This window comes from Cyprinodon tularosa, unplaced genomic scaffold (assembly GCF_016077235.1).
Source record: "Cyprinodon tularosa strain WSP-4 unplaced genomic scaffold, ASM1607723v1 ctg430, whole genome shotgun sequence".
Lineage (NCBI taxonomy): Eukaryota > Metazoa > Chordata > Actinopteri > Cyprinodontiformes > Cyprinodontidae > Cyprinodon > Cyprinodon tularosa.
The window spans coordinates 1350048-1377630 of NW_024039153.1; the positions used below are offsets into that span (position 1 = coordinate 1350048).

At 42.2% G+C, this 27583-nt stretch overlaps 1 protein-coding gene across 4 annotated transcripts in view; it reads right to left on the bottom strand.

Annotated features, from left to right (window-relative positions):
* The window catches only part of dnmt3ab (DNA (cytosine-5-)-methyltransferase 3 alpha b), an 82798-nt gene that overhangs the window by 35992 nt on the left and 19223 nt on the right, over positions 1-27583 (bottom strand). For all 4 annotated transcript variants that reach the window (XM_038299529.1, XM_038299528.1, XM_038299527.1 and 1 more), the window contains 2 exons: positions 15678-16029; positions 4938-4984 (listed from right to left, as the gene is read on the bottom strand). In XM_038299529.1, the coding sequence (XP_038155457.1) occupies positions 4938-4984; positions 15678-16029 (399 nt within the window). The remainder of the gene's footprint in view (positions 1-4937; positions 4985-15677; positions 16030-27583) is intronic.

Consider the following 27583-nt stretch of genomic DNA (forward strand, 5'->3'; position numbering starts at 1 on the left):
AAACGAAGAAGAAGCAGAGACATACATAAACAGGTAATACATATATAATATATAATGATTTCTTCTTACATTACTTTTTTATTAGAGCACAACAGCAAAAGATAAGCAAATGTCTTTAAAAAAACATATTTGGACCTTTAATGAGGACGCTTGAATCCTGCTGGAATATTTGTAGCATTTTAGCTTAAACTGAAGTAGATATAAAGCATTACATTGGTAAGCCAATATTAATGGTTTTTATTTTATTTTATCTTATCGGCATCGATGCGTGCATATGTTTACCGATTTATTGGTGTGTTCAGCAACCATGCCTTCAGATCACATAAAGCACATGAACGGCTCCCTCCATTTGCTATTCCTTGTTCATGTTTGGTTTGATTTGTTAATGCATGTTTCTTTTTGTTTAAATAGATAGTTGTAAAAAATTTCTTATTACCGTTTCATTTTGATCATGTAAATCTGTGCAACATAAGCTTTGAAAATTGTCCTCAATAAACTGGCAACACATGTCGCTGATCAGTTAGACTAATGTTAGAATAATCAGCAATGGCCTTAAAAAACCTGCACCTGTTAAATTTATACAATAAAGCTAAATCTCCTAAAAAGCCAGACAGAGCTACTGCTTTTTCAATTTACAGGTAAGCTCTTAGGCTTCCACTCAGATTTCCAGTCAAGCTCCAAGTAAAGACACTTAGCTGTGAGTTTGCCATCCAAATCTTTAACTTTAAACAAGTAATTTAGTGTTATATGTGATTCAGTTTAGGAGTATTGCTAGTTGCCATCAGTTTAGGGCTGCAACAACGAATCGATAAAATCGATAAAAATCGACTTTTAAAAGCGTTGGTAACAAATTTCATCATCGATTAGTTGTGTCGCGCGATTAATGCGTCATCCGCCGCCACCGTCATCACATCCACTTGACTGAAACGGGGGAAGAAAAAAAAATACGGCAGAGCGAGTCAGCGCCGCAGGTGCAGTGTTGCCAACTCAGCGACTTTTCAGACCCCTCCAGCGACTATTTTTCAAAAAAGCGACTAGCGACAAATCTGGCGACTTTTTACGGCGTCACTGGCGGCTTTTGGAGACTCTTACGTGAAAGCATGTATCGTTCCTACTCTGCCGTGGGGCGCCTCCCCCATCCCAACCCCGTTCTCCTGCAGGAGTCCCTCTCAGCGCTGCAGTCAGAGCCGCAGGATGTTTACCCTTAGCGTCCAGACTGCAAATGAAGCGCGCATGCGCCGGGATTGACGGCGCATATTGATCACAATAATTAAAATAGCCTGCGCTTTGTAAAGTGTAAAAAGTCGTAACATGCAACTTTTGTCAAAACAAATGAACATGGCACGGAACCACCATGTTTGTTTGGTTTTAAAGTGGGGAAACGTTAAGTTAGTTTCTCAGGTAGCTCATCTGATGCTTTCCTTACCGTGTTAGTAGGTTACAGACAGTGATAAGGTTGGCTACTTATTTTACTTTTAATTTCATTTGAATTAGCTTAAGCAGCGTTTATATTTTCTTTATAAATAAATTAACTTGCAAATTATGAGGGCAAGGCTTTTAAAGTTTAAATCTTCCGGCAAAAATAAAGTAAAGAAGATCCTGCAATTTATGGAAGTAAAGCAGAATAAAATCCAGCAAGATCAGTAATATGTCAATTAATTATATTTGCCACATTCCCATGTAAATATCTGTCTTTGGAGGATGTGTTTTTTTAACACCCCTAGTTCTCTCATTTTTATTCCAAATACAATTTATAATTTGAATCACAGGGCTATTTTTATCTCTATGGTTCAGTATTTTCTCAAGTAGCAACTTTAACTGCTATACTTTCCTGTCTTAAAAGGTAGAACTCTATTAGTGTAAAAAAAACAAATTTGTTGAAATGGGGGGGCCTATTGTTAAAAACAAAAATTTCTTTTTTTGCGCTTTATGAAACAAAGTAGCCTATAATTTGTGGATGTACAGCTACATTTCTCCTGTAAGTTTGCGTAGTTTTAACACAAACATTTATTTTTCATATTGCACCAGTACAGTTAATGAGCAACCTGTACTTGTGTGCTTGTTTGTTCTTTCTAAAATGTTTATTTTGGAATAAAGAGGTTGATATAAAAAATATTTTTTGTCCGATTCATCGATTAATTGAAAAAATAATCGGCCGATTCATCGATTTTTAAAATAATCGTTAGTTGCAGCCCTACATCAGTTATCAGCTCAAATCTGGGAAAGTTAAGGTTACAAAAAATAAAACTAACAACCCTGGTCTGAAGTTCTATGAGGGGTTTTAATTTGCAGTTCCTTCCATTATAAATTTCTGCAAGTAATAAAAATTGGTCAAGGATTTCTTATTTGATTTCTCGTTTTTGAAATTGAAAGCATTTCAATGTGGAATCAAGACAGTTTATGGTGAACATTGCAGCTCGTCTGCACTACTTTCACTAATTTCATGGAAAAAAGTCACAAAAAATTAAAGAAAAAATCTTTCTAAGGCATGACAAATATGAGAAATGGATTCACCAAGACGCAAACTGAAACGAACTGGAAAGCCACTGAGCTGGTGATGTCAAAAGGCAACCGCTGACTCGGGTGTTAAACTAAGAAGTCTGCAATCTTCTAAAGCTGTTGGTAAAACTGGTATGATGTTTTATTCATATTTGATTAATTTAACCCCCATGCGCTTTGGCTAAATCAACACAAAGGGAGGGAATCACTAAAGCAGGCAGATAGCTCAAACTTGTGATGGACAACTAATGCCACAAAAACTAAGCCTGCAACTATTCGATGTGCTAAAGGTGGCCGGTAAAATAGTCACAGAGATATAAATATAAATGTGCTTTGGCTAAATGAAGTAAAAAAGGAAAAACGAAATCAAAAATTGTGCATAAGGTTGGTATAAAATGTACAAAGCTCCAAAACCATTTGTAGTTATTTTTTTTCATGTATTTTGTTATCTGTTTATTTTTACCATTTTAATAGAAGGATTTTTGGCTTTATTATATTAATACTATATTTTTGAAAGATGCACATTAAGCCTTTCAAGTTATCATCATTTGCTATAAAAAAAAAAAAATAGAATTAGTGTTTTCCAGGAAAGCATCCCTAATGTCTGATCTCTGTCAGCAGAACGGAAGGTGCTGCAGTTTCCAACAACTACTGGTAGCTCTCTACAATTTCAAACAAACATCCTTTTTCTCCTTTATAACAGTCCTAAAGAGTGTAGTTTAAGAAATAAATATTTTGAGCAACAAAACACACAAAATCTTGTGTGAATAGGTGTGATGATCAAAAATAAATCCCAACTCCATAAGGGCATGCAAGGCACATAAACAACCCCAAATATTAGTAAGAGATTATTATGCCTAGAGTAAAATGTGGCGGTGGGATGGTATTCTGGGATTACTTTGGTTCAGAGTAAACGATGAACGAATGTTCTGAACCAAAGTAACCTCAGAACTAGGGGTGTAAATAATAATTGTTTTGTATCGATGCATCGATCCAACAGCCGACGATCCGATGCATCGATACGTCTGCAAGAGAATCGATTCATGTTTTTTTTCTCCCTCCGGTCTATTTTTATCCATTTGCTCCTGGATGTAATTCTCTTCCCGTGCTGCGGTGGCGCTAAATCTATTTTGCCCTCATACCGCGCTTCCTGGTTATACTCTTACAACAGTGTGTTGCAGTGAGCTTGACACAGACATTTTTGATTTATGCTCAATATTGAAGCGTGGTCTGTGCTACACGCTGTGGGTCTAGATACGGCCGAGGCGGCGAGGAAGTGGGGGCGAGTTTAGTCCGACGACGGAGGGACATGAGGGCCAAAAAGAACGGAGATCCAGATGGAAAAAGGGTCCCAGCGTTCTCGCGCACCTCGCTCTTCTAGCGGGTCAAACTTCATAAGTTGTTTTCCGCAATTTCGGTCGTAAAAACTGCTATATTTTTTGATGCAAGGCCTTTCAGAATCTATAACGCAGGGGTATTATTATTTTTCAGTGAATGAGGTTTTAATAGGAATAGATGGAGTACAACTTTTCTACTTCTGTTATTTGCTGCTGTTTCTCAAATAAAATGTATAACGATATTACAGCTTTCATTGATTTATTTCAAATTTGAATCAAATCGTGGTGTATTCTTGAGTATCGAAAATAATCGAATCGTTGGGTCAGGAAATCGATACTGAATCGAATCGCCACGATGGATGTGATTTACACCCCTACCCAGAACCAAAGTCCTTTTATTTTCTAGATGGATTTCTAACACCAGCCAGTTTCAGCACAGTACTAGCTGTCTGCTAGAAACCAGTAAATGATGGTGAATCTTATTTTTCACACATGCAACCAAGCAAATAATAGCATGACTTGATGAGATCAAAAGTAAAGCTTTGGAAAGAATAAGCCTGAGTTAACAGATATATCAGAGTGAAGTTAAGGGACAGAGATCTTTTCTCTACCTATTGTTAGTATAGTCACTGTTTGTTAGTATAGTCACTGTATTATGATCTTTAATGAGTGCAGAGCATTTGATCGGAGACACTTTTCTCTAGTACAGTAGTTCCCAAACATCTTTTGCTGGACCCCTTCGGTTTACGTTCCAATCCGCTTTTTATTACAGCCGAACAAAGAGAATTCAACGGATTTCAATATTGCTAATAATCTATCAATTATTACAGAGCTAAGCACACTCTTCACACTTTTTTTCACTTTCCAGTATCAGACTTGTACTGATCATTTGAGCAAATCACAGCAAGAATGAAAAGAAAAAACAACAAAACTTTATGTTTATTCCTCTTCATCTTAAACAATGAAACTTTTCTTTTTGGAAAAAATAAGAACTACTGAAGGAAAAGATTATTAAAGGCTGAAGAAACAACTATGGACAGGAAGAAACAGGTGTGCAACCGTTTTACTGATCCAGAGATGACAACAGCGCAGAAATCTTACCTCAGTCTTGATTGTGTCACAACCATCGTCTTCCTTGTGCTCCACATCTAGAGGGAGGACAGGGACACAGTAAATAACCTCAATCATTCACAGAAGAGAGGAAAATGACAATCAGAGTACTTAGATCCATGCAAAGATAATTCAGATTCAATATGTCCCGCACCGTTTTAATTTCTGGTACAAAATAATAAAACATATAACAGCTTTAAGTATTGACTGATCCTGATACTGACCTAAATCATGCATAATTGTATTACCTATTTTGTGGTGTGAGATGTTAGAAAATGGCTAGAGATCCACTAAAGAGGCGGGGCTATCCCTGTTGGTAATTGTAGCAATCGAATAATCAATTATTTCTTTATGTAGAAATAAAATTGATCTAAAGCACACTGAGTAAATTAATATTTCTAAACAAAAAAATTTGGAACTAGAGAAAAAACCTTTACTGAGCATTTGAAATGAATCACAATAAAAAAAAACAAAAACACAAAAAAGTTATGTTTAAGTTTATCTTTGAAGAAAGTCAACATTTTGTCTAATTACAGCGCTAGGTAGATTATTATTTAGGCAAATGTCATCTTTTAGAGTCTGTGTACCATTTCTCTAGGTAACGATATGATTCTTTTACCAAATGACTTGATGGTTATTTCAATAATAATCACAATAATTATTTCAGCCCTAAAAAGAACAAAGAACAAAGAGTTAAGAACAACAGTTATGAGAATTCTGAGAAAAATGGACCCATCTAGTATTCTCCAATTCGTAACCAAACATTAAACAGAAGAGGAGGGTTTCTATCACCCTGCCAATATCGGAGATTCTAAAAGCAGGCTGATACGATTTAACCGTTTTTTGATAGAAAAGAATAGAATTCAACTTTATTGTCATTACAGCCTCACAAGTACGGAGCAAAGAAATTGACTCTCTGCATTAACCCATCCCTCTGGGGAGCAGTATGGGGTACGGATGCACGATATTGGGATTTTGGCCGATATCCGATATGCCGATATTTTAAAACTCATGTAGCCGATAACCGATATCGATACCGATGTTAAAGCTGGACAAAAATAAGTAGTCATTGAAAATAGCAGTTTTGTTATCCTTTTCTGACACTTTAAAAAATAATATACTCAAATATATTTTCATATGCTGATATCAAATTGATTTTTAAAAACGCGGTATCGATCTATTTTACTTTCAAAATCTCGTGAAATTTCATCGTTCGGTTACAAACTCTCGTGATATTTTGCAAATTCTTGTGAGATTTTGTTAGTAAAATAGATCGATACCGCGTCAATATATCAACATATAAAAAAAAGGCAAAATTTCCCGAATTTTCGGGGGATTTCGTAGCATAACGATGACATATAGCAATATTTCATTAGTAAAAGAGATTGATATGGTGTTTTTAAATGGCAATATATCAGCATATGAAGATATTGTGATATTTTAATGTATCAATATTTTTTCCTTCGTCTTTAGAAGTTTTTAAGTCTGTAAAAAAGAAGTTTTTGAGGAAGAAGAAGAAGTATTTTTTTTTTTTTTTTTAGACTTTAGAAACTCAGAAGCTGATCAAATATCGGGTTAAATATCGGTGTGGTGGCCGATGTCCGATATTCAGTTTTAAGGCCGATACCGATAGGGGGCCGATTATATCGTGCATCCCTAGTATGGGGTTAAGGGTCTTGCTCAGGGACCCAGAGTTGCAGTCAGTGGGAGTGGGGCTTGAACCACCGATCCTCCCTTTAGGCTGATATGTGAAGGATATGCGATATTAATATTGGATAAGCAAATCTGTACAATTCATAATGAGAAAAATTAATGAATAATGGGGGGGTTGAAGCAAAAGATGTAACAGCGGGTTGAAAATTACACAATTACATTTAAATAAAATCTCCTTTGTACAAATTTGAATTCAGACTAGAAATTTTAATAGATAAAAAACTATTTATTCACAGAAAACTGTATCTAATTAGAAGAAGTATTTTTCTACGCTTGATTTTAAGATGCATTATAGAGGAAGTTATCCTTCCCGCTATTCTGTGGCATCTACTTTAAACAAACACCCATGGCTGCCCACGGTGCTGTGAGCTGATCGGCTACACTGACGCACACATCATGCCTACAATGCTACTGTTAATGGAAAAATGGGAGTATTCATTAGCAGGTATAAAACCTGATGGCGATATCAATATTCAATTTGAAATGTAAAATTCGAAAAGGAAAAAGCATTTCCAGAAATGCTTTTTCATTTGCATTTTTTTCTTTAAGACTGCACATTTTATGCCATAATCAGAGAGAAAACACAGCGGACATTGCTTTTCATCCTTTTCATGGTCTGCCTGAAAAGTACGGTCCATAACTCGAAAATGAAAAAAGCATTCTGAGCGGCGGGCGCAGCAGATTGACATCAGCAGCTGCTCTTCCTCTGGTCCTTGCTGACCGGGCTACCCATCTTGTTCGGTAGGGGGCGCTGTGCACGTCATTTTTCATTTTCAAATTTTACATTTCAAATTGAATTTTGGTATGTATTTGCTGGGGTACCTTTTGAAAAATAAATCTCAAATGTCTTTTTCTTTTTCATTTTAATCACGTAAAAGGATGAGCGGTGTTAAAGAAGAAAATGAAAATGCAAACAGGATGATTGATTACTAATTTCATTTATGAGTCAAACAATGCAGCCACATTCTTAAACTGAAAAAGCATTTCTGAAAATGCTTTTTCATTTTAAATATGGTAACGATTTGCTTCCATACTTAAAGAGAAATAAAAGAAATCTCTAATTTTATTTACATGCTTTACAAAAAAAAACCCTTGGCCAGAATATTAACTCTCTATGCATCTCTCCGAAGAGACCTCCATTTGTTTAACTTGACATACAAACAGATCAGTGGATAAAACCCTGCAAATGGCCAATCATTCTACTATTGTGAATGAATGATGTAGAGGGGTGCCATGATACTATCAGCAGCATGCACAGGAAGAAAACGGGCTTGGAGGAAGTTGCACAACATAAAGAGAGAATTAAGCGGCAATAAGTCAGACAAAAATAGCCCGGTGTCAGGGGCCCTCAAACCGCAGCGTAATAAAACCGACTCAAGCACAGTAAATACTCCAGCTGGACTTCCATCTAACTTGGCCACAGATTCAGCTCCGGAAGTCTGCAAAAACATCGGCCTGGTATTTATTCTTCAAAAGCATTGTTTGTCTGTGTTCAACAGAGCGCTGATGACAGCGAGCATTGATGACCAAAATACTCTTGCAGCTGTCAGGAGTTGAGATTAATGGAAGTTCTTTACTGGTGATTGAATGAAAACAACAGCGAGCTAAATTTAGCTTTATCACAGAAGCTCCTGCCAACATCTCTGGTATTAGTTTCATAGTTTCTAAAAGCGTCAAGGTTCTTTGATACTGAATAATGCAGCTGCAGGAAGGACGCATCCGTGTAGCGGCTGGGGCCTAAATGAGTAAAATGACCCAGAATGAGTAAAGAGTTGATGCCTGAGCCCTGCTGTTTCTGATGGCAGGTTTGTTTAGAGGTCTTCTTTCTTAACAGCCACTTTTAGATCATTTCATGTGTGGCTGGAGCCCTCCCTCCCTGCTCTCATTGTGATCCTCAGGAATAACTGACTACATAACAAATTGGTGAGGCATGCAGAGTGCCAAGGTCGCTGGGTTTGTGAGAGGAGCTGGCCTGTGATGCCCAGAGAGAGTATACCTTGCCAGCTTGAGTGGGTTCCAGCTTCAGCAGTGCTGCAATCCAGGCGGAGCTAAAATCCTTCCTGTGCCCTCCATCTGGATAACAGAAGCTGAATATCGATTTAGGTCCCCGCTCTATCTGCTGAGCTCTCTACTCTCTGGCTGCAGCTGTAATAAACACTTTATTGTCAATTGTTGCTGCATCAGCCCCAGTCTGGATGCTGATCGGTAATACAAAACAACCTTTGTGGAGGGAAGTGGACACCCTGGAGACTATGGAAACTTGGTATAGATTAATTACTATACATTTCCCCTTGTGCTTAATTTTCTGTTTCCATGGTAGAACACATTTAGAGCTCTTGTTTTTATTTTTTTTAAATGAAAATAACGAGAAACGATGAGCTAAACATGGATCTTTGAAGACGAAACATGTAGAGTCGTAGGTGTGATTTTCATTGATGGGACTAGACAGGATAAAAACGTTTGTGGGTGCTCCTTTCAGACGTTTAAAATGCATGTAAAAATATATATATAGATTCTATAATACATTAAGGGAGTAATAAATAAATATAGGCCAATATTTTTTTTATGTAGTACTAGCAAGAATTTAAATCTATATTAACCACTGAGCAGCAGTAACCGAGGGGGACTTTTTCTTAAATAAAGCCAAAATTGTCAAAGTAAAAGGCTTTTGCACTTTGCTTTCTATGTAGCATTGAAGCTTGATTGATCTGCATAAATCTTAGAAGATCAGGAAGTATTTACTTTAGGATGGAAAACCGGGCCGTTTCTCAATATGCGTTCTTGAGCGTTCTCGTGTACTCGTGACACGTCATCAGCCTCAGCCCGAGTACCGTTCCAATTCTCGAGAACGCACCAAATCCCCGGATGTTGTTCTCGCCCCGCCCTCTTTATCGAGCATGCATCAGAGCAGACTTGTGCGTTCTTCAGACTGACCGCTTCCCCAGAATGCCCCGCGGCCGCAGCTTGATTCGAGACAGCGCTCACAGTGGTAAGTTAAACATTCCATTTTCTGCTGCTGTTGTTCTTCAAAAGTACGTTTTGAAATCGTTTGAGGTGATAACATTATACATTTAAGCCTCCCTGTGTGGCCTGTTTACAGAGTTAGTGCGAAATTTAAAAAAAAAAGTCCGACGTTGAGCGGACCAGAGTGACCAGCAGACCTCCGAGGGTAACCGCAGCCAGGGCTAATGTTACCCCGTCTGTAGTGCACTTCTCTCGGTCTAGTTATGTGTGAACTACCGCTCGTTCTGATAGCGTTTTTTTGCGGATCGGTAATTGTTTAAAATGTTTTTTAAGCTTTAGAAATTAAAAATATTGTTTTCAAAATGTTTTGTGTAGGGAATAAATAGTTTTGACTGTTAAAGAAATGCTAAAGAACGTTGCCTGTGATGACGTCACGAGTACGCTTCTGTTCCAATACACATGCGTGCTTGCGTGCTCGCGTTCTCGTCAAGTCTGATCTTCCTGCGTTCTCGCCAAGAACGGACTTGACGTGAATTGAGAAACGGCTGTATGTCTAAAACAATTCCTTTTACTTTTACGTTCTTAGCTTGTATGCTGGCAAAGATTCTCAGTCATCCAGGTCATAGACATTCAACAAAAGTTAAACAAACAATCTACTGGAATTTGTTTTCAAGTTTTAAGACATTTCGCTTCCCATCCAGGAAGCTTTTTTAATGCAAAATGTCAGAATTAGCATTGAGTTCAAGGTTTTATAGAGTGGCCCAAAAAAAGCCTTGTTTTGGCTTAGAAATATGCAAATTAAAACGGAAGAATTAGGAATTGGGAGTCGTTTGGGTTCTCTGTTAGCCTGAAATACCAGATACAGGTCTATGCCCCTGAAAGGGGGGTCATTAGAGGGAATTGTTGGCCTGGTTGAACAGGCAAGATGTTTTGGTCCCCTCTATGGGGGTGGGAGTTGCGATGATAGTGGGAAGGAATCAACTCTATCGCTGCATTGTAGGTTTTTGAGAGCTAAAACCGGAGTCCACCCCCTCTGTTTAAGGTTTTTTTTCACATAAATGGCTTCCTTCACCCCTTTTTCAAACCACCTTTCTTCTTTGTCCAAAATGTGAACATTCTGGTCCTTAAAAGAATGTCCTTTGTCTATAAGATGTAGATGTACAGCCGAGTCTTGTCCGGAGGAGGTAGCTGTTCTGTGTTGGGAGAGGTTGCTTAGTTTTTCCAATATAAAGATCAGAGCATTCCTCACTACATTGAACTGGTTTGTCTTTATGACACTAGCCTCTGTTTAAAGGGTCTTGTTTGGTTTGAAATGTTTGGAGAAAATCCTCTTGAATTTTTCAGAGACTCAGGCAACATATGGGATAGTGGTGTTTTTACTTTTAATTTTCTCACCGTTATGTTCTGCTGCAAGTCTTCTGAATTTCCTTGCTGATTTGAAAAATGCCCAGTTTGGGTATCCACAGGTTTGGTGAGCATCTTTGATGTGTTTTTGTTCCCTTCTGTTTTTGTAGGGACATGCTTTTATGTATAGCTTGTATGTCTGCTATTTTAACCAATGTGATGCGGTGAACTAGATCTGCTTTATATCTTTATAAAGTAGGGCATGAATTCATAAAAAAACTTATTGGAATTCTAGAAATCAAAGGTTTCCACCCAAAAGCAAAGATAATTGTTTTCATCTCCAGCAATGGTGGTATCTAGACTAAAGCCGTCAGTCTGGTAAGGAATCTGGTTGTTATTCGAAATTGTAAAGGTTAGCTGTTTTATGAGTTGCAAAAGTTGAGTTGTTGTAAAGGTGACTAAAACTATTCTAAAAGCTTTTTGAGTTTTAGTCAACTAAAACTTCTACATATAGTAATGACTAAAATGTGACTAAAACTACCGGTAATACTTTTCATCCTGAAGAGGAAAACTGTGATGGTTGTCAAAAACAAGACTTTATGGAAGTTGTTTTGCTGATTTTGGCTCCGGAATCCGCTTTCTAGAGCAACATGGCCATACAGTACACGGGCCGTTTGCTTTTGGTTGAAATTTGGTCCTTAGTCTGTTTCTGCAAGACTGTTTCAAAGCCATAAGGGCAATGCGAGAACAAAGAATCCTTACTTTATGCCTTTTGCTTAATCCTTAATTTTTATGCTTCAGAATGTGTTAAAATGACAGGATAATGGAGATTCCCACAATTTGTCCCACGACAAACTCAAAACTTTAATTGATTTGATCAGTTTTTTTATTCAAAAGTAACAAAGTAAAATGAAACATTTTTTTTCTATGTTAATTTCTACTCAAAAGTGGAAAACTAACTGCATATCACCATGAGTACACTATTGTCATAACGAAAGATGGCGTTGGTGGCATCATGCAGTGAAGATCCTTTTCCTATGAAGAAGAAGGACTGGGCTCAACGCAGGGGCCGAAAAGACTCTAGAACAGGCATGTCTAAAGTCAGTCCTCAAGGACCATTGTCCTGCAGGTTTTAGAGGTTTCCCTGCTTCAGCACAGCTGATTTCCATTGATAACTGGTTAACAGGCTTTTGCTGATTTTTAATAATCAGAATCAGCTGTCTTGAAGCAGAAAAACCTCTAAAACCTGCAGGACAGCGGTCCTCGAGGATCGACTTCGGACATGCCTGCTCTAGAATATGGAGTGGGTTCATCTTTCAGCAGGAAATGGACCTTAACCATGCGAGTTAGAGCTGTAATGGAAATCATTACATTGGTGGATTTTCAAGCACTGGAAAGGCATGGTCAAAGTCCAGACCTAAATCCCATTGAGAATCTGTGTGGAGACTTAAAAAGTGATGTTCACAGATGGTCTGAATGAGCTTAAACTATTTTGCAAAAGAAAAAAAGATATGATTATACCCCAATTACAGCAAGGTTACAGCGCTTTAACCCAGTGATGCCAGTTACAGCACATTATGGAATGGAAATGTTCATTTACTGTCTGGAAAGCTGTACTAAATGAAATTTCTTTTGTATAAACTCTTTTTATACAAGATGACAATAAAAGTTGTCTAAGTTTCAACTTCAAAAATGACCGCAAGCAATAGGATTATTCTTTCTTTACATTGCAGCTTTCCGTACTTTTAGTCTTCCTTACATTACACAGAATTCCATGAGTGTGAATGCTTTAGAAAGGACTTTGTGTGTGGGATAAAGATGAGTATAAATCTATTGATCCTTTGAAATCTGATTTTTTTAAATACTAAAAACACTTTCCAAAGTTTTTCACACACTGGCAAATTGTTAACCTTTGAAAAACTCCTTTCATATAACATCTTAACTTTGAGTACAGTGCTGCTGTAACACAACACACAAACCAGATGTGCTGCTTATTTTCTTCTTCTATAAAGTTTTGTAGACTCAAACCCAAGTAATTAGCGTGCAAATGATGTGGCTGCTTACTTCCTGAGCAACAAAACCCAGCCAGCCAGTCAGAATAAAACTCCTTTTTTTTGCCTGTAAAGTTATCATTATAACAAATAGGATAAACACCCTACAGCCTCATTAAACAATAAAAATAAAGGTGTTTTATTATGCTAAGCTGGTTACAGAAGCAGTGAGCAGGGTTATTCAGGGGTTTGCCCAGGCGAGACGTAACAAGCCCCGAAACACCAGAGCTCAGATTTGGTTTGTGAGGAGTTCTGGGCACGATGCCATCCAACTGGCATGGCTGTTTCCTGGGACCTGGCAGCTCCCAGAGGAGGCCTGTTACCAGGAGATAAGGTGCTCCTTCCCCTGCTAGATGTTTATTTACCACACTCCTCATCAAGGTCACAGCCGGTGACTCTGTGGCCCCAGAGAGGGACCAGGGAGGCACGTGGCCGAGGGAGCAACAGGCCTACAAAGAGGGACTGTGTGTAGGAGCCTATAATACCAATCTTTACTTAAAGCACAACATCAATAAAACCTCTTTGTCATAGTTCAATCTTTTTTTTTTGCCAGGTTCATGCTTTGTTCACAGCAAGTGAAAATATATCTTTTTATTGCATACATGGAATGTTAGACTACAGAGCGTTAAGAAAAGCAACCTTTTTTGAGTATGCTTATGAACTGGAGGGTAAAATACCCGGTAAGAAATATTAACAGAATAATAAAGCATTTTTTGAATTTATGCTTTGATTTTCAAGCTGATGCAAACGTGTTAAGCTTTTGCATAAAAATCCATGTATTACACTTCCACAAAGGTCTATTTCTCTCGACTACTCAGAATTATGGAGACAAGAGGATATGCCTTTAAATTAAGCTGCATGTGTGGAGTTTTAAATCAGGTAAAGCTTTTAAAATGCAGTTATTTACCTAAAGTTGCTCATATCTACAGTCAAAGCAAGAACTTAGGAGTAAAAACATCTGGAATTAGGCAAATACATCAGAAGTCATTTTATCTTGCCTCTATTGGCTTTTTGGGTTTGTCTTTTGGTCATCAAGTCTCCAAAGCCGCACTATCTGCATTTTAATACAGGAATAAAACATTTTCTGTCCCACGGCTCCCAGCGTTATTATGTGTAGTATATCATCCATCCCATGTATATGGAGTGGAGGATTATTTGTGGGCTTTTTTTTTTTCCAATGGGAGTCTTAGTTAGGTCATTCATTTTTTTCAAATAGTTTTGTGGGAGTGGCTTAAAGTGAGGTGCGCTCTATAGCGCGAAAAATACTGAAGCTTTTACAATGTTCATCTATGTCTGAGTGAAGGGTGAAAAGAAAAGGGTAAAAGAGGGTTACAGAAATAATCAATAGCACTGGTTTCAACAGTTCCACTGGTTATTTTGTTAGAAATAACTATTTCTTCAGATTAAATTATTTTTTCAACTGAGATTTAAAGGTTGTATAGGTCAATACTGCTGCAAAACTATTTTTCAAACTCTACTGGACATCAGTCTTGGCTAATGTTAACATAATAAAGTGATAGAAATTACAAGTGTGGTTATTTCAGGGTTCTTACAGCATAAGGCAAGTTAAATTCAAGACTTTTTAATGCCACTTGAAATAAAAATTTAAGACCAAATTTACAAGAAACACAAGAAAAACCTGCTTGCGACAACTTAACTCAAAGGTTTATTTTAACATAAACCACAGGAAGAAAGCTAAAAACACACAAATGACGGATATATTTTAACAATTATTTAACTGAATTCACAAACTTTGTTTTAGCAGGGAACAAAACAAATCAGTTTTAAAGCCACAACATAACCAGTGCTAAGTCTTTTTTGCAGCTATTTTTCTTTGTATGGTTTTCTTAGTATGTTTGATTTGGTGATAAGTGGAGGCGTTGCAGAGACAAGGGTGGAACTAAACTGAGAAATACCGGCTGTTTCTCTGTAACTCCATTTTGACGCTTTGTGTTTCGTGCTTCGCATGTGCGACTCCACTGCCTTAATTCCCATCGTTCTGAGCTTGAATCGCTTCTTGCACTAAATCCACTGAGCCTCATGTATGTTCCCTGGTTTTATCCATGGAGAAAACTCTTGGCTGGAGACAATTTTGGTTACATTTACACTTGCTCATGTTTTCCAGACCAAACGTTAATGGTGCATCTCCCAAATGTCCCGGCCGCAACAGCGCTTTTATTGGTTCCGCTATCGGGACGGAACCAATAATGGCAAGCCATTTTTTTTTTTTATAAAAAAAAATGTCAATTTTAATGTTTTATTTAGATTACAAAAATAACTCATAATAAAAATAATCCTATTTATGATGTTTTAAAAATGAAGACCTACGAAAGGCTGATTTAAAACATTTTAATACCATTTAAGGCCTTAGTTTTATTTTGAAGAATTCAATGCCTTTTAAAACTTTTTAAGGACCCGCTCGAACCCTGTATTTTTTTAATTGTTTTAGAAACATAACAATGGATGATAATAAAAACATGATAGTAAAATATCTATAAACCTAGACAGCTTTCTAGAGGCAACATTATGAATAGCCCTGTCTATTTATGCAGGTGCTTCTTTGTGTTTGGGCCTTTTCTGTTGGTACATGTGTTAAATCTGCCACTTCCTTCCTGGATCATTCGTGTTTGCTCCACACAGACGCACGGCCAGCACTCACACTTCGTCGGTCGCTCCAGTTTCCGCCTCCCTCTTTTCTTGCGCGGCATCATCAGGCCGTCGTCCTTGTCCTCCTCCGAGTGCCGCTCCTCCAGGCTGGACGGGAAGCCGTTCTCCTGTGAGGGACTCGGGCTCTGACCCTGAGAACTGTCCTCATCCTGGTAGGAGGACAGGCATCTGGGAATTCCATTCTCCACTTCCCTCTTCTCCTGTTTGGGGAAGCAGGCGTCGGGCTTCATGTCTGCATGTGAATCCATGTCTCCATTGTGGACTTGTGAAATGGACGGCCTACACAGCCCAGGGTAACTGTGGCCAATACTTGCACAGTCTGTGATCGAGCCGCAGCTCTCTACCTGCAGGAGAGGGGAAGAGGGAGGGAGGGATGTTAACATTTTGGAGAAAATGCACAAGGAAAGGAATTAAGCAAAGCTTAATTATGTAAACAAACTCCAAACCAGTAGGTAGGCTTTGCTTATGGAGAATCCCACCAAATGTTTAAGTGTGGAGTTAAATTCAGAGGCAGGAACCCTTCTGCTCAGCCAATAACTTACAAGCAACGAAGGAAAAACGTCCTAAAAATAGGTTTCCTGACGTACGTTTACATTCCAGAAACATACAGAACTATGCAAGGAATGTTGGCTGATTGACAACAGAGAAAGCGTTCTCACTGTCCGCTTGGTTTCACTCCATAAAAGAGAGGAGCTGACCTGTCTGCAGCTGACATGATGGCCCAGTATCTCATCAGATCCTTCCAGCTGTAAAACATTTCAATATATCATATATAGTATACTGAAAGAGTATGTATACTCCTTGGGATTACAATGGATTTCATGAGTAAGACCTTCACAAAGCGGAAGGAAGACGATGCCATATTTTTTAGTTTACAGTATTTTCACGACTATAAGGCGCATATAAAGGTCTTTTTTTCCCCTCAAAATGTGTGGTGTGCCCTATGTGTGTTGTTACTGCGGACGTTGTAGAGACCACCATGAGAACGTTAAAGGGGGGAGTGTGGGCGTGGATTGTGTATAAAAGAACAGGTATGTGCTTTATGCAGAACTCCTCATCTCCTCATTGAGGAGATGATGAAAGAGTGGCTGAGGGAGGTGAATGTAAGGAGACCAGGTGTTTTTTTCCGCTCATCACCATCGCTGTTAATCCGTGACTCCATGCGTGCCCATCTCACAGCCGATGTGAAAAACATGGTGAAACAAATGAACGCTGTGCTCGCTGTTATTCCGGGAGGTCTGACAAAGGAACTTCAACCGCTCGACATCGGTGTGAACCGGCCGTTCAAAGTAAGGCTACGTTCACGCGTCTGCTGCTTCATTTTTGCTGCTTATACCAGTTAGTTCTGACGCGCGGCTGAAGCAGCTTTGCTGCTCTGGCTGCGCGGTGCAAAAGTGGGTCTGACGCGCGTTGGGCGGAGCTACTCTATCCTTTCTCTGCCTTGCAGCTATATTTGCTGTGATCAGTGGGAATAAAGTAGTTTTAATATGTTTTTAAGTGAGAAAGTCCACCTGAAAACTTAATCATTGCAGTCAGTTCATCCAGATTACAATCCCACCTTCTAAAATTATTTCTATCGGAGCCGCTCAGACCCCCACATACCAGCGCTGCGCTGTCAGTAGGAATCCCGTTCAACAGCAGCCTCTGGCCGGGGCACCTCCTTGCGGTTCACCCCCGCAGCTGGTAGGTATTTTTCATCTAAATAATCTAAACTGCAGGCACCAGGATAATAAAAGCGAACATATTCTGTCGGCAGGTTTCAGGATTTTAAGTTAATTTATGCGTCAATAAACTGTTTCAGAGGAGTGATCATAGCGCTCTGTGTCATCTGCGATGTGTCTGTCTCACGACCAGCTCCCAGGTTTGATTAATACTTTGTAATAAATACATGAATAAAGCACAAAATACTCCGTTTTGCCCCCGCTGTATTTTTAAATACCCAGTAGAGGTATTTAAACGTAGTAGAGGACATGTACCTGTATTTAAAACCCGCGCCCTATAATCCGGTGCGCCTTATGGGTGTGTTAAATACAGAAATGGCACGCATAACTGAGACTGCGCCCTATAGTACGGTGCGCCTTATGGTCGTGAAAATACAGTATTTTGAAAAACAGTGGTGTGTAAATGGAGTCAGACCCATTTACTCTGACACCCCCGTAATGAAATCCAGCACACCTACATGACTACAATCATCAGAGCTTTGCCACCTGAAGTGACGGGCCTGATTTCTGCCAGGAGAGCATTTATCAAAGACGAAGCCACACAGACTGACAGCCAGAGGAAATGGAAGCTGTAATCCCAGTAAAAAAAAACTGACTCAGAGAGAAACTTTGAAAACTTAATCAATTGCCTAGTTTATCCATACTTTGCTCTTATTTATCGTATCAAACCAAATGAAAAACAACCAAGTTTTTGGCTTCAGTGTAAAAAAATGTTGTGAAAAAGATTAATTCAATTAAAATGAATTTGGTTTATTTACAGAGTGCTGATTCATAACAGATTTAATCTCAAGGCAATTTACAGAGACACTTCCACCAGATCATACAGTATGATTGGTTCAAAGTAGGGCAGTAAATAACGATTATTTTGCGAATCGATTAATCTGTCAATTATTTTTTCGATTAATAATCGGATAGCTAAAGATTCCTTAAAGAAGGCTTTTTACAAAATGAAACCAGGTGAAACTAAAACATTTCCACTTGAGGAGTTCCAGATAGAGCCTATTTATCTTAAATGCAAAATATTTTCTTTTTTGGTATAACAGCTGTTTAAGGTGGGTTGCTCTGTCCGCTAAAGGCACGTTTTTGTCTCTACACTCCAATTAACAATTAATCGATTACTAATTTAGCTGACGATTATTTCAATAATCAATTAATCACGATTAATCCGATTAATTGTTTAAGCCCTAGTTCAAAGTTTTCTATGCTTTCTTCTCTGCAGCAATTCCTTACACCGTGCATGCATGCGGTGACAGTGGAGAGGAAAAACTCCCTTTTAACAGGAAAAACCTCCAGCAGAATCAGGCTCAGTCTGAGCGGCTTTCTGCTGAGGGTGACTGGGGTTTGATATTGAAGCAGACATAGAAATAAAAACATAGAACTGATCTAAAAATACATTCTATGATAGAAAAGGTAATGGTAAATTAGCCACTCAGATCACTCTGTCTGGGAAAGAAAGAGTTAAGCAGGCGAGTTCCAAATCAGTTTTAATTTCCAGGGGATAAAAGAGCGAACATACAGTTAGTCACAGTAAAAGCTGAGCTCATACAGGAGCAACGGGATGTCCGGGAAAAAAATAGAAGTAACGGTATCATCTTTCCTCAAGGTGTTAATGACAGCAGCCCAGTTGATATTTCTCTCCAGCATGGCGTCACAGCCAAACAGGAATAGACCAAATAAAGCTACTATGACAAAAAAAAGCAGAAGTGTAAATGCTTTTGCAAGGCTACACGATGTTTCTAAAGTTGCCTAAAAAAAGCAAGAAAATTACTGTTTTTGTATGACCATTAAGTCGCTCCGAAAAGACCTCTGAGTTCAGATCAAATTTAGCACATATGGTGCAACAAATAAAACAGGAAATGACTCTAATCTCATCCTCTGCATCAAGGTACCAAAATATCTGCTCTTATATGATCCTGTCAGCAGAGAGCTGATGAACGCCCCCCCTCGCCTGGATGCTGAACCAATCCGTCCGACAGGCATTCCAAACTAAACCTTCTGTTGAAGCTTTTACGCTGATTGAAAACTAGGCCAAAACGAGCCAAAGTTAGCTTTAAGGCATCCCTCTCAGGCCGCAGCAGCCTGACCCCAACACACAGATTTTCCACAAACCAGACCCACCCCAGTCAAACAAGGAGCAGCCTGCCAGGGAATCAGTCTGATGCAAACAGCCAACAGGTCCAACAATATTGTTATTCTGACTCAGTTTAAACAAAGACAAGGCAGTCGCAGTGTTTGTCTCTCACAGATACGAAGCAGACTCACACACACAATAAGAGAGCCAAACACAGCACAAGGAGTGCATGAACAAACATGTTTGGAGCGACCCAACTGCTGCTGAAAGCATTACGCAACCGCCGAGTGACCCGGGGAACTGCTAAAGGTCAGAGGCACCGACTGGTAAATCAAACAGCCCAGACAGGCAGACAGAGGTTAAAAGCACAGCTAATCCAACATAATGCATGGAAGCTCATTAGCAAACATGGTTGTAAATAACAGAACAGATGAAACATAAATACCTCCTTAAACATTATTATACTGAAAAATTTAACTCATTTTAATAAGAGAAAAAAATAACAGTAGCATATTTAAACAGCAGAGTAATTAAAAGAAAACGTTTCAAACCTGCCATTGTAAAAATGAATCACAGTTTAATCTAACACCTGTAAATACAACAGGGTTTATACAGGAATGAGAAACTCTAATTTAATGCTTTTTAATGCTCTTTTAATGCACCTAAAAATAATTTTAATGCAACAAGTACCAATGACTCTCATATATACACAGCAAATTCCTTTTTCATCTTTACTGTCGCCAGGCTGCAATTCTGCGATTTCCAGCCACTTTTGTTGAAATGAGCATTTTGCCCATTCTACAGCCTATTACACTATATTGCCAAAAGTATTTGCTCACCTGCCTTGACTCACATATGAGCTTAAGTGACATCCCGTTCCTAATCCATAGGGTTCAATATGACGTCGGTCCACCCTTTGCAGCTAGAACAGCTTCAACTCTTCTGGGAAGGCTGTCCACAAGGTTTAGGAGTGTGTTTATGGGAATTTTTGACCATTCTTCCAGAAGCGCATTTGTGAGGTTGCACACTGATGTTGGACGAGAAGGCCTGGCTCTCAGTCTCCGCTCTAATTCATCCCAAAGGTGTTCTATCGGGTTGAGGTCAGGACTCTGTGCAGGCCAGTCAAGTTCATCCACACCAGACTCTGTCATCCATGTCTTTATGGACCTTGCTTTGTGCACTGGTGCACAGTCATGTTGGAAGAGGAAGGGGCCAGCTCCAAACTGTTCCCACAAAGTTGGGAGCATGGAATTGTCCAAAATGTCTTGGGATGCTGAAGCATTCAGAGTTCCTTTCACTGGAACTAAGGGGCCAAGCCCAGCTCCTGAAAAACAACCCCACACCATAATCCCACCTCCAACAAACTTTACACTTGGCACAATGCAGTCAGACAAGTACCGTTCTCCTGGCAACCGCCAAACCCAGACCCGTCCATCAGATTGCCAGATGGAGAAGCGCGATTCGTCACTCCAGAGAACGCGTCTCCACTGCTCTAGAGTCCAGTGGCGGCGTGCTTTACACCACCGCATCCGACGCTTTGCATTGCACTTGGTGATGTATGGCTTGGATGCAGCTGCTCGACCATGGAAACCCATTCCGTGAAGCTCTCTGCGCACTGTTCTTGAGCTAATCTGAAGGCCACATGAAGTTTGGAGGTCTGTAGTGATTGACTCTGCAGAAAGTTGGCGACCTCTTCGCACTATGCGCGTCAGCATCCGCTGACCCCGCTCCGTCAGTTTACGTGGCCTACCACTTCGTGGCTGAGTTGCTGTCGTTCCCAAACACTTCCATTTTCTTATAATACAGCTGACAGTTGACTGTGGAATATTTAGGAGCGAGGAAATTTCACGACTGGATTTGTTGCACAGGTGGCATCCTATCACAGTTCCACGCTGGAATTCACTGAGCTCCTGAGAGCGACCCATTCTTTCACAAATGTTTGTAAAAACAGTCTGCATGCCTAGGTGCTTGAATTTATACACCTGTGGCCATGGAAGTGATTGGAACACCTGATTCCAATAATTTGGATGGGTGAGCAAATACTTTTGGCAATATAGTGTATCAGGAGAAAAGTGGTGAAGGAGAACACACAGCCTTGGTTTCAGTTAAAGATCCAGAGCATAACAGAAATAAACTATGAATGGCTCAGATTATTTTTTTTAAATTAAGATTTTAATGGCCATGTTAAAGTCTGGACTTAAGAAAGCTGTGACAAATAAGCTCTTAAAGCTTGAAAACCCTCCAATGCAACAAGAGGAGTGGCTCGGCGTTTCTCCATTGACATAAAAAATTAGGAGACACTTCTAACAAACAGTTTTTTGTAGCCACGGGTTTTTACATTTATGGCCAGGATGTTTGGATGTTATATAAATTAAGTTGTGGATCTGAAACAAGCGTGACAAAAAAAAACAAGAACAGAAAAAAATCTGTAAGCTGGTTTTCACAGCACTGTGTCTTGACAAAGAACTTAAAATATCCTCCACAACATCTAATAAAATAATAGGCTACTACTTCACAGCTAAAAGGTATGCAGATAGTACAGGTGTATGTTAATATTAACTAGCATGAAAACAGATACAGGAAGTGATTTAGGAATGAGTATCCGCCGTGAACATTGAAGCAAAGCCTGATGGAGGTTAAAACACTTCAGGATCAGTTAATGGGTAAAGAATAGAAAGACGCTCTTTGCCCTTTCTCAGTAAAACAACAAGCAGCCGAGACACCAGTGATATACTTCGTTAACGGTGCTTCCCCAGACTTACAAGGGGGGAAACTTTTGTCCACATAAGGCATAGAGAGTTTGTCCTTATCTGTCTGTTCTGATTTTCAGTTTTCTTTAAAGGAATAGTACACCCAAAACATGATTAGCCTTCATTTTCTACTCACCCCCATGCTGAACAACACTCTGGAGTACTTTTTTGATATCTCAAATGCATCTGGAGATCTGGGAGGCTTCTTGCTGTCTGCTGACATTCAAATAATGGAGGTCTATGGCGCCCGAGGCAGAAAGGTCCATAAAAGTCCACAAAAAACGTGTCAATATTCCTCCATACTGCTCGTCCAATGTATTCCAAGTGTCCTGAGTTGGTAGCGTCCATAATTTACTCGAAACGAAGTTGTCACGGGTTCGTTGCAAAAATACAAAAAAAATGATGGCCCAGCCGGAAAAAATATTGTTTGTGCTTTTTTCTTTTATTGCTCCCCAGGTGGAAATAGTGAAACAGTGACGATATTTAAAGTGAAGCGAGAAAACAAAAACAAGTATTTACAGGACAACTTACTTGGACAGCCAACTCTACCATCAGATCCAGTCCTCCTTCTCAAATGAGCTCAGCTCCCCTTTAAATACCCCTTTAGCCCCTCCCCCGGGTAAACCAAAATACAAATTAAGGGGTTTTTAAGGATAAAAACAAAATAACCAAATAACAAAACTCAAAACTCAGTTTCCTGCATAGAAACTAAAAATTAACCAAAATGACTCCATACAATGTTCAAAATGTCAGGAACATAAACAATATAAAAATACAAAACAAAACACCCAAAATGGTTGAGTCCTTCGTCACGTGACTGGCAAAGCGCGCCACTCTGCGCTATTTCCAGCGTGACGCGGAAGTGCTCCGGTTTGGCCCCTTAACCAGGAACAGCGGGACTGAAGCAGAGATGAGAGGTGAGTGTTTGTGGAACTCGGCACCGAGTGTGCACCCTCAGACGCGCGCGATGACCGGTTCAGACGGGGGGGGAATGTTCGTTGGGACTGTGCAGGACCGCGGGACAGAGGTGCGGGCCTGCACGCAGCTGTTTGCCGGGCAGCGCACTCACGTGGGAGAGCTTTCTCCCCGTGCGCGCGCTCCTGGCACCGCGCTCCCCTGGGCCAGAGGAAGCACGGATACTTAGAGTCTGGGATGGACGCTTAGTGGCGCTCCATCACATTATCCGCCTCCTCCCCGAGGTTGACGACGTGCGGCAACCTGGAGAGATAATCTGCCACAATATTAGTTTTCCCCGCCCGATGGCGGATTTGGTATCGGAAGGGTTGGAGAGTGAGATACCAGCGGGTGAGTCGACTGTTGTGATCCTTCATAGAGTTAATCCATATCAGGGCACGATGGTCAGTCTCCAGGTCGAACTCTCTCCCCAGAAGGTAATATCTCAGGCTCTCCAGAGCCCACTTGATGGCCAGGCCCTCCTTCTCTACAGTTGAGTACCTGGTCTCTCGGGGAAGCAGCTTGCGGCTTAGGTACAGCACAGGGCGTTCTTCTCCTGGGTCTCCCTGTGCCAGGACAGCCCCGAGACCCACTGCGGAGGCGTCGGTCTGGACCAAGAACCGCTGATTGAAGTCCGGACTCTGCAGCACCGGCGACGAGCAGAGACAGGTCTTGAGGGTCTTGAAGGCGGTCTCACAGTCCTCACTCCAGACGACAGGGTTCCGCTGAGCCTTTCCCGTCAGTGCGGTCAAAGGAGCGGCGATGGTGGCAAACTGTGGCACGAACCTCCGATACCAGCCGGCCAAACCCAAGAAGGACCTCACCTCCTTCTTCGTGCGAGGCCGTGGGCAGCTGCGGATCGCCTCCACCTTGTCGACCTGCGGACGGACCTCACCTCGACCCAGCCGATAGCCAAGGTATTGCGCCTCCTCCTTGGCCCACTGACACTTGGCAGGATTCAGCGTCAGTCCCGCCTGCTCGATCTTGCCAAGGACCCTCTCCAGATGCTGCAAGTGCTGCTCCCAAGTGTCGCTGAAGATTACTACATCGTCCAGGTAAGCAGCACTGCAGTCACCGCAATCCTGTAAAACACGGTCCATTAGCCTCTGAAAGGTTGCGGGGGCCCCATGGAGACCAAACGGCATCACCGTAAACTGGAACAATCCTGCAGGGGTCTGGAACGCCGTGTAGGGACGACTGGACGGCTCCAGAGGCACCTGCCAGTAGCCCTTGCAGAGATCGAGAGTGGTGATGAACCGGGCCCGGCCGATCTTCTCCAGTAGGTCGTCGATCCGGGGCATCGGGTAGGCGTCGAACCGACAGGGCGTTGAGCTTCCGGAAGTCAATGCAGATGCGGAGCGACCCATCCTTCTTCACCACGATGACCACTGGGCTGCACCACTCGGACGTTGACGGCTCGATCACCCCCAGACGCTGCATCTCCTCCACCTCCTTCAGTAGCTGCGCCACCAGATGCTGAGGGACCCGGTAGGACCGCTGGCGAATGGGCCCCTTGTCCTTCAGGCGGATGACGTGCTCGATCAAGACAGTCCTCCCCGGGTTGGCAGCAAACAGCTTGGAGACCCTCCGGAAGACCTCGTTGAGCTGGCTGGACTGGGTGATAGAGAGATGGTCGAGAGTGGGTGGAGGCGGCTGGTGGAGGTCAACAAGAGGCAGCTCCTCATCACCCTCGCTGTCGACCTCAGCCACGAGAAGAGACAACACAGGAGCAGAGACTGGGACGGCCTCTCTCCACTCTTTCAGTAGGTTGACGTGGTAAGTCTGTTTGGCTTTCTTCTTGTCAGGGTGGTGTATTTCGTAAGTAACAGGGCCCATCTTCCTCAGGACAGTGTACGGACCCTGCCACTTGGCCAACAGCTTGCTGGTGGAGGATGGCAGCAAGAGCAGGACCCTCTGGCCAGGCTGGAGCTCTCGATGTCTGGCCTGTCTGTCGTACCAGGCCTTCTGTGTCTGCTGGGCCTCTCGCAGGTTGACCTCAGCCTCCTCCCGATACTTGGCCAGGCGCTCTCTCATCTCCAGCACGAACTGCACCACACTCCGATCACTAGTAGCAGTGGTGGGAGCCTCCCAGACCTTCAGCAGCAAGTCCAATGGGCCCTGGACGTCCCAGCCATACAGCAGCTCGAACGGGGAGAATCCGGTGGATGCCTGCGGCACCTCTCGGTAGGCGAACAGCACAAAGGGCAGCCACTGGTCCCAGTCACGTCCAGTGTCGTCCACGAACTTCTGCAGCATCTTCTTCAGGGTCTGGTTAAACCGCTCGACCAAGCCGTCCGTCTGCGGATGATACGGAGTGGTCTTGATCGCCGAGATCCCCAGCTGGCGGTGGAAGAGCTGCATGAGTCGGGAAGTGAAGTTGGTCCCCTGGTCCGTCACGATCTCATCCGGCACACCGACCCTGGAAAAAAGTTGCACAAGACAACGCAGCACAGCAGGGGCAGTGACGGTGCGCAAGGGGAACGCCTCGGGGTACCGTGTTGCGTAGTCTGAGATCACCAGGATGTACTGGTAGCCCCCACTACTTCGCACGAGCGGGCCCACAATGTCCATGGCTATGCGCCGGAATGGGGTGGAGATGACAGGTAGAGGTTGGAGGCAAGCACGGTCAGATTGGCGGACAAAGCAGGTTTTTTGACAGGTGGGACAGGTTTTGCAGTAAGTTTGAACATCAGAGTACATGGAGGGCCAATAGAAACGGGAAGCGATGCGCATGTATGTTTTGTTGCGACCCAGATGACCAGCCCAAGGCAAGGTGTGAGCCAAGTGCATGATCCTTTGGCGGCAAGACGAGGGAACAACGAGGCGCTTGACACCGTCTGACACTAAATACAGAACATTCTTGTCATCGATAACATAGCTCTCTCTGTTCCCCTTGGCACTGTCCAGCCCCCCAACCACTTTGGCAAACACTGGTTTCAGAGTCTCATCCTTTCTCTGCACAGCCCCAATGTCCCCAGGTACCTCCCACAAGTCTTTGTCCAGCCCCTGACAGACTGGCTCCCTTGACTTCAGGCCCCTCTCGAACCTCCGCTGGCTACGTGGTTTCCTTGGATCCTTTTTACCCCCCTCAAACAGGTCACTGTCCAATTTGGAAAAAGGTTCAGGCTCCGGCTCCGTCTGCTGCTTTGTACTGGGTGCCTCCCCTGCCCGGAACTGAGCCCGGGTTAACACAGGACCAGCCAAACCCTTGTCACAGTCACTCTCCTCAGCCCCCTCCTCCCGCAATAAATCCAGGAATACAGGTAAGTCCCAGCCTAAGATAGCGGCTACCGGTAACTTCTCCACCACCCCCACAGTAAGTAAAGTCATCCACCATCACCGTCATGTCCGCCGTGGGGTAAGAATGTCTGTCCCCGTGTATACAACAAATGTCCTCCTGCTTACCGTAATCCAACAAGCCCGTTGGCACAATGTCCCTTCGCACAAGAGTCATGAAGCTCCCTGAGTCCACCAGAGCAGTCACAGGTTCCCCATTAATGCACACCTCTTTGAACCACTGTTTTCTCCCTACCCCTTGCATGTCCTCAGCCCGTGGGGTGTAACACGCCCCGGTAAGCTTAGCCTTTCTGATTGGGCACAGGGCAGCTTTGTGTCCTGACTGCTGACAATAAAAACAGATGAGCTCCTTACCAGGACCACGTTGGCTGGGTGCAGGCCCGGGATCTCTAGGTGGGTGGAAGCTGGCTCTGGGTTGTGACGACGGCTGACGAACATCCTGGTAAGCACCTGGGCCTCCCCTCCGTGCGTTGCGGTACTGCAGCGCGAGCTTGGCTTGAGGGATCTTGGGGTCGCCGTAGAGCCGGCCCTCATGTCTGGAGGGTTCAGCTCTCTCCATGCTGATCCTTGGGGGCTCCTCGGAGAAACCGCGGCGCTGCCGAGGAGCTGGCGTGGGGAGGTCCACCCGGAGACTCGGTGTTGACTCCTCGGGTGGTGATGCAGGTCCGGACACAGGGACAGACCACTGTGGGGCTGGGAAGGTGGCCCGAAGCCCTCTCAGCTCCGCCAAAAACCCCTCGTCCCTCCGCTCCTGTCCTTTTAAAAATGTCCTCATGACCTCCACAAGCTCCTCACTTGTACTTGGTGCAGGCTGCGTGATTGAGGCAGCTGCGCCACCTTCCTCATCTTCCGTTGCCCAGCCTCCATCGTCCACAGGTAAGTCCTGCTTCACTTTTTGTGAGAGCAGCCCTGTACGCTTCACTGTAGGGTGCTTCCGTCGACCGGCCATCCCACTTCTGACACCAAATGTCACGGGTTCGTTGCAAAAATACAAAAAAAATGATGGCCCAGCCGGAAAAAATATTGTTTGTGCTTTTTTCTTTTATTGCTCCCCAGGTGGAAATAGTGAAACAGTGACGATATTTACAGTGAAGCGAGAAAACAA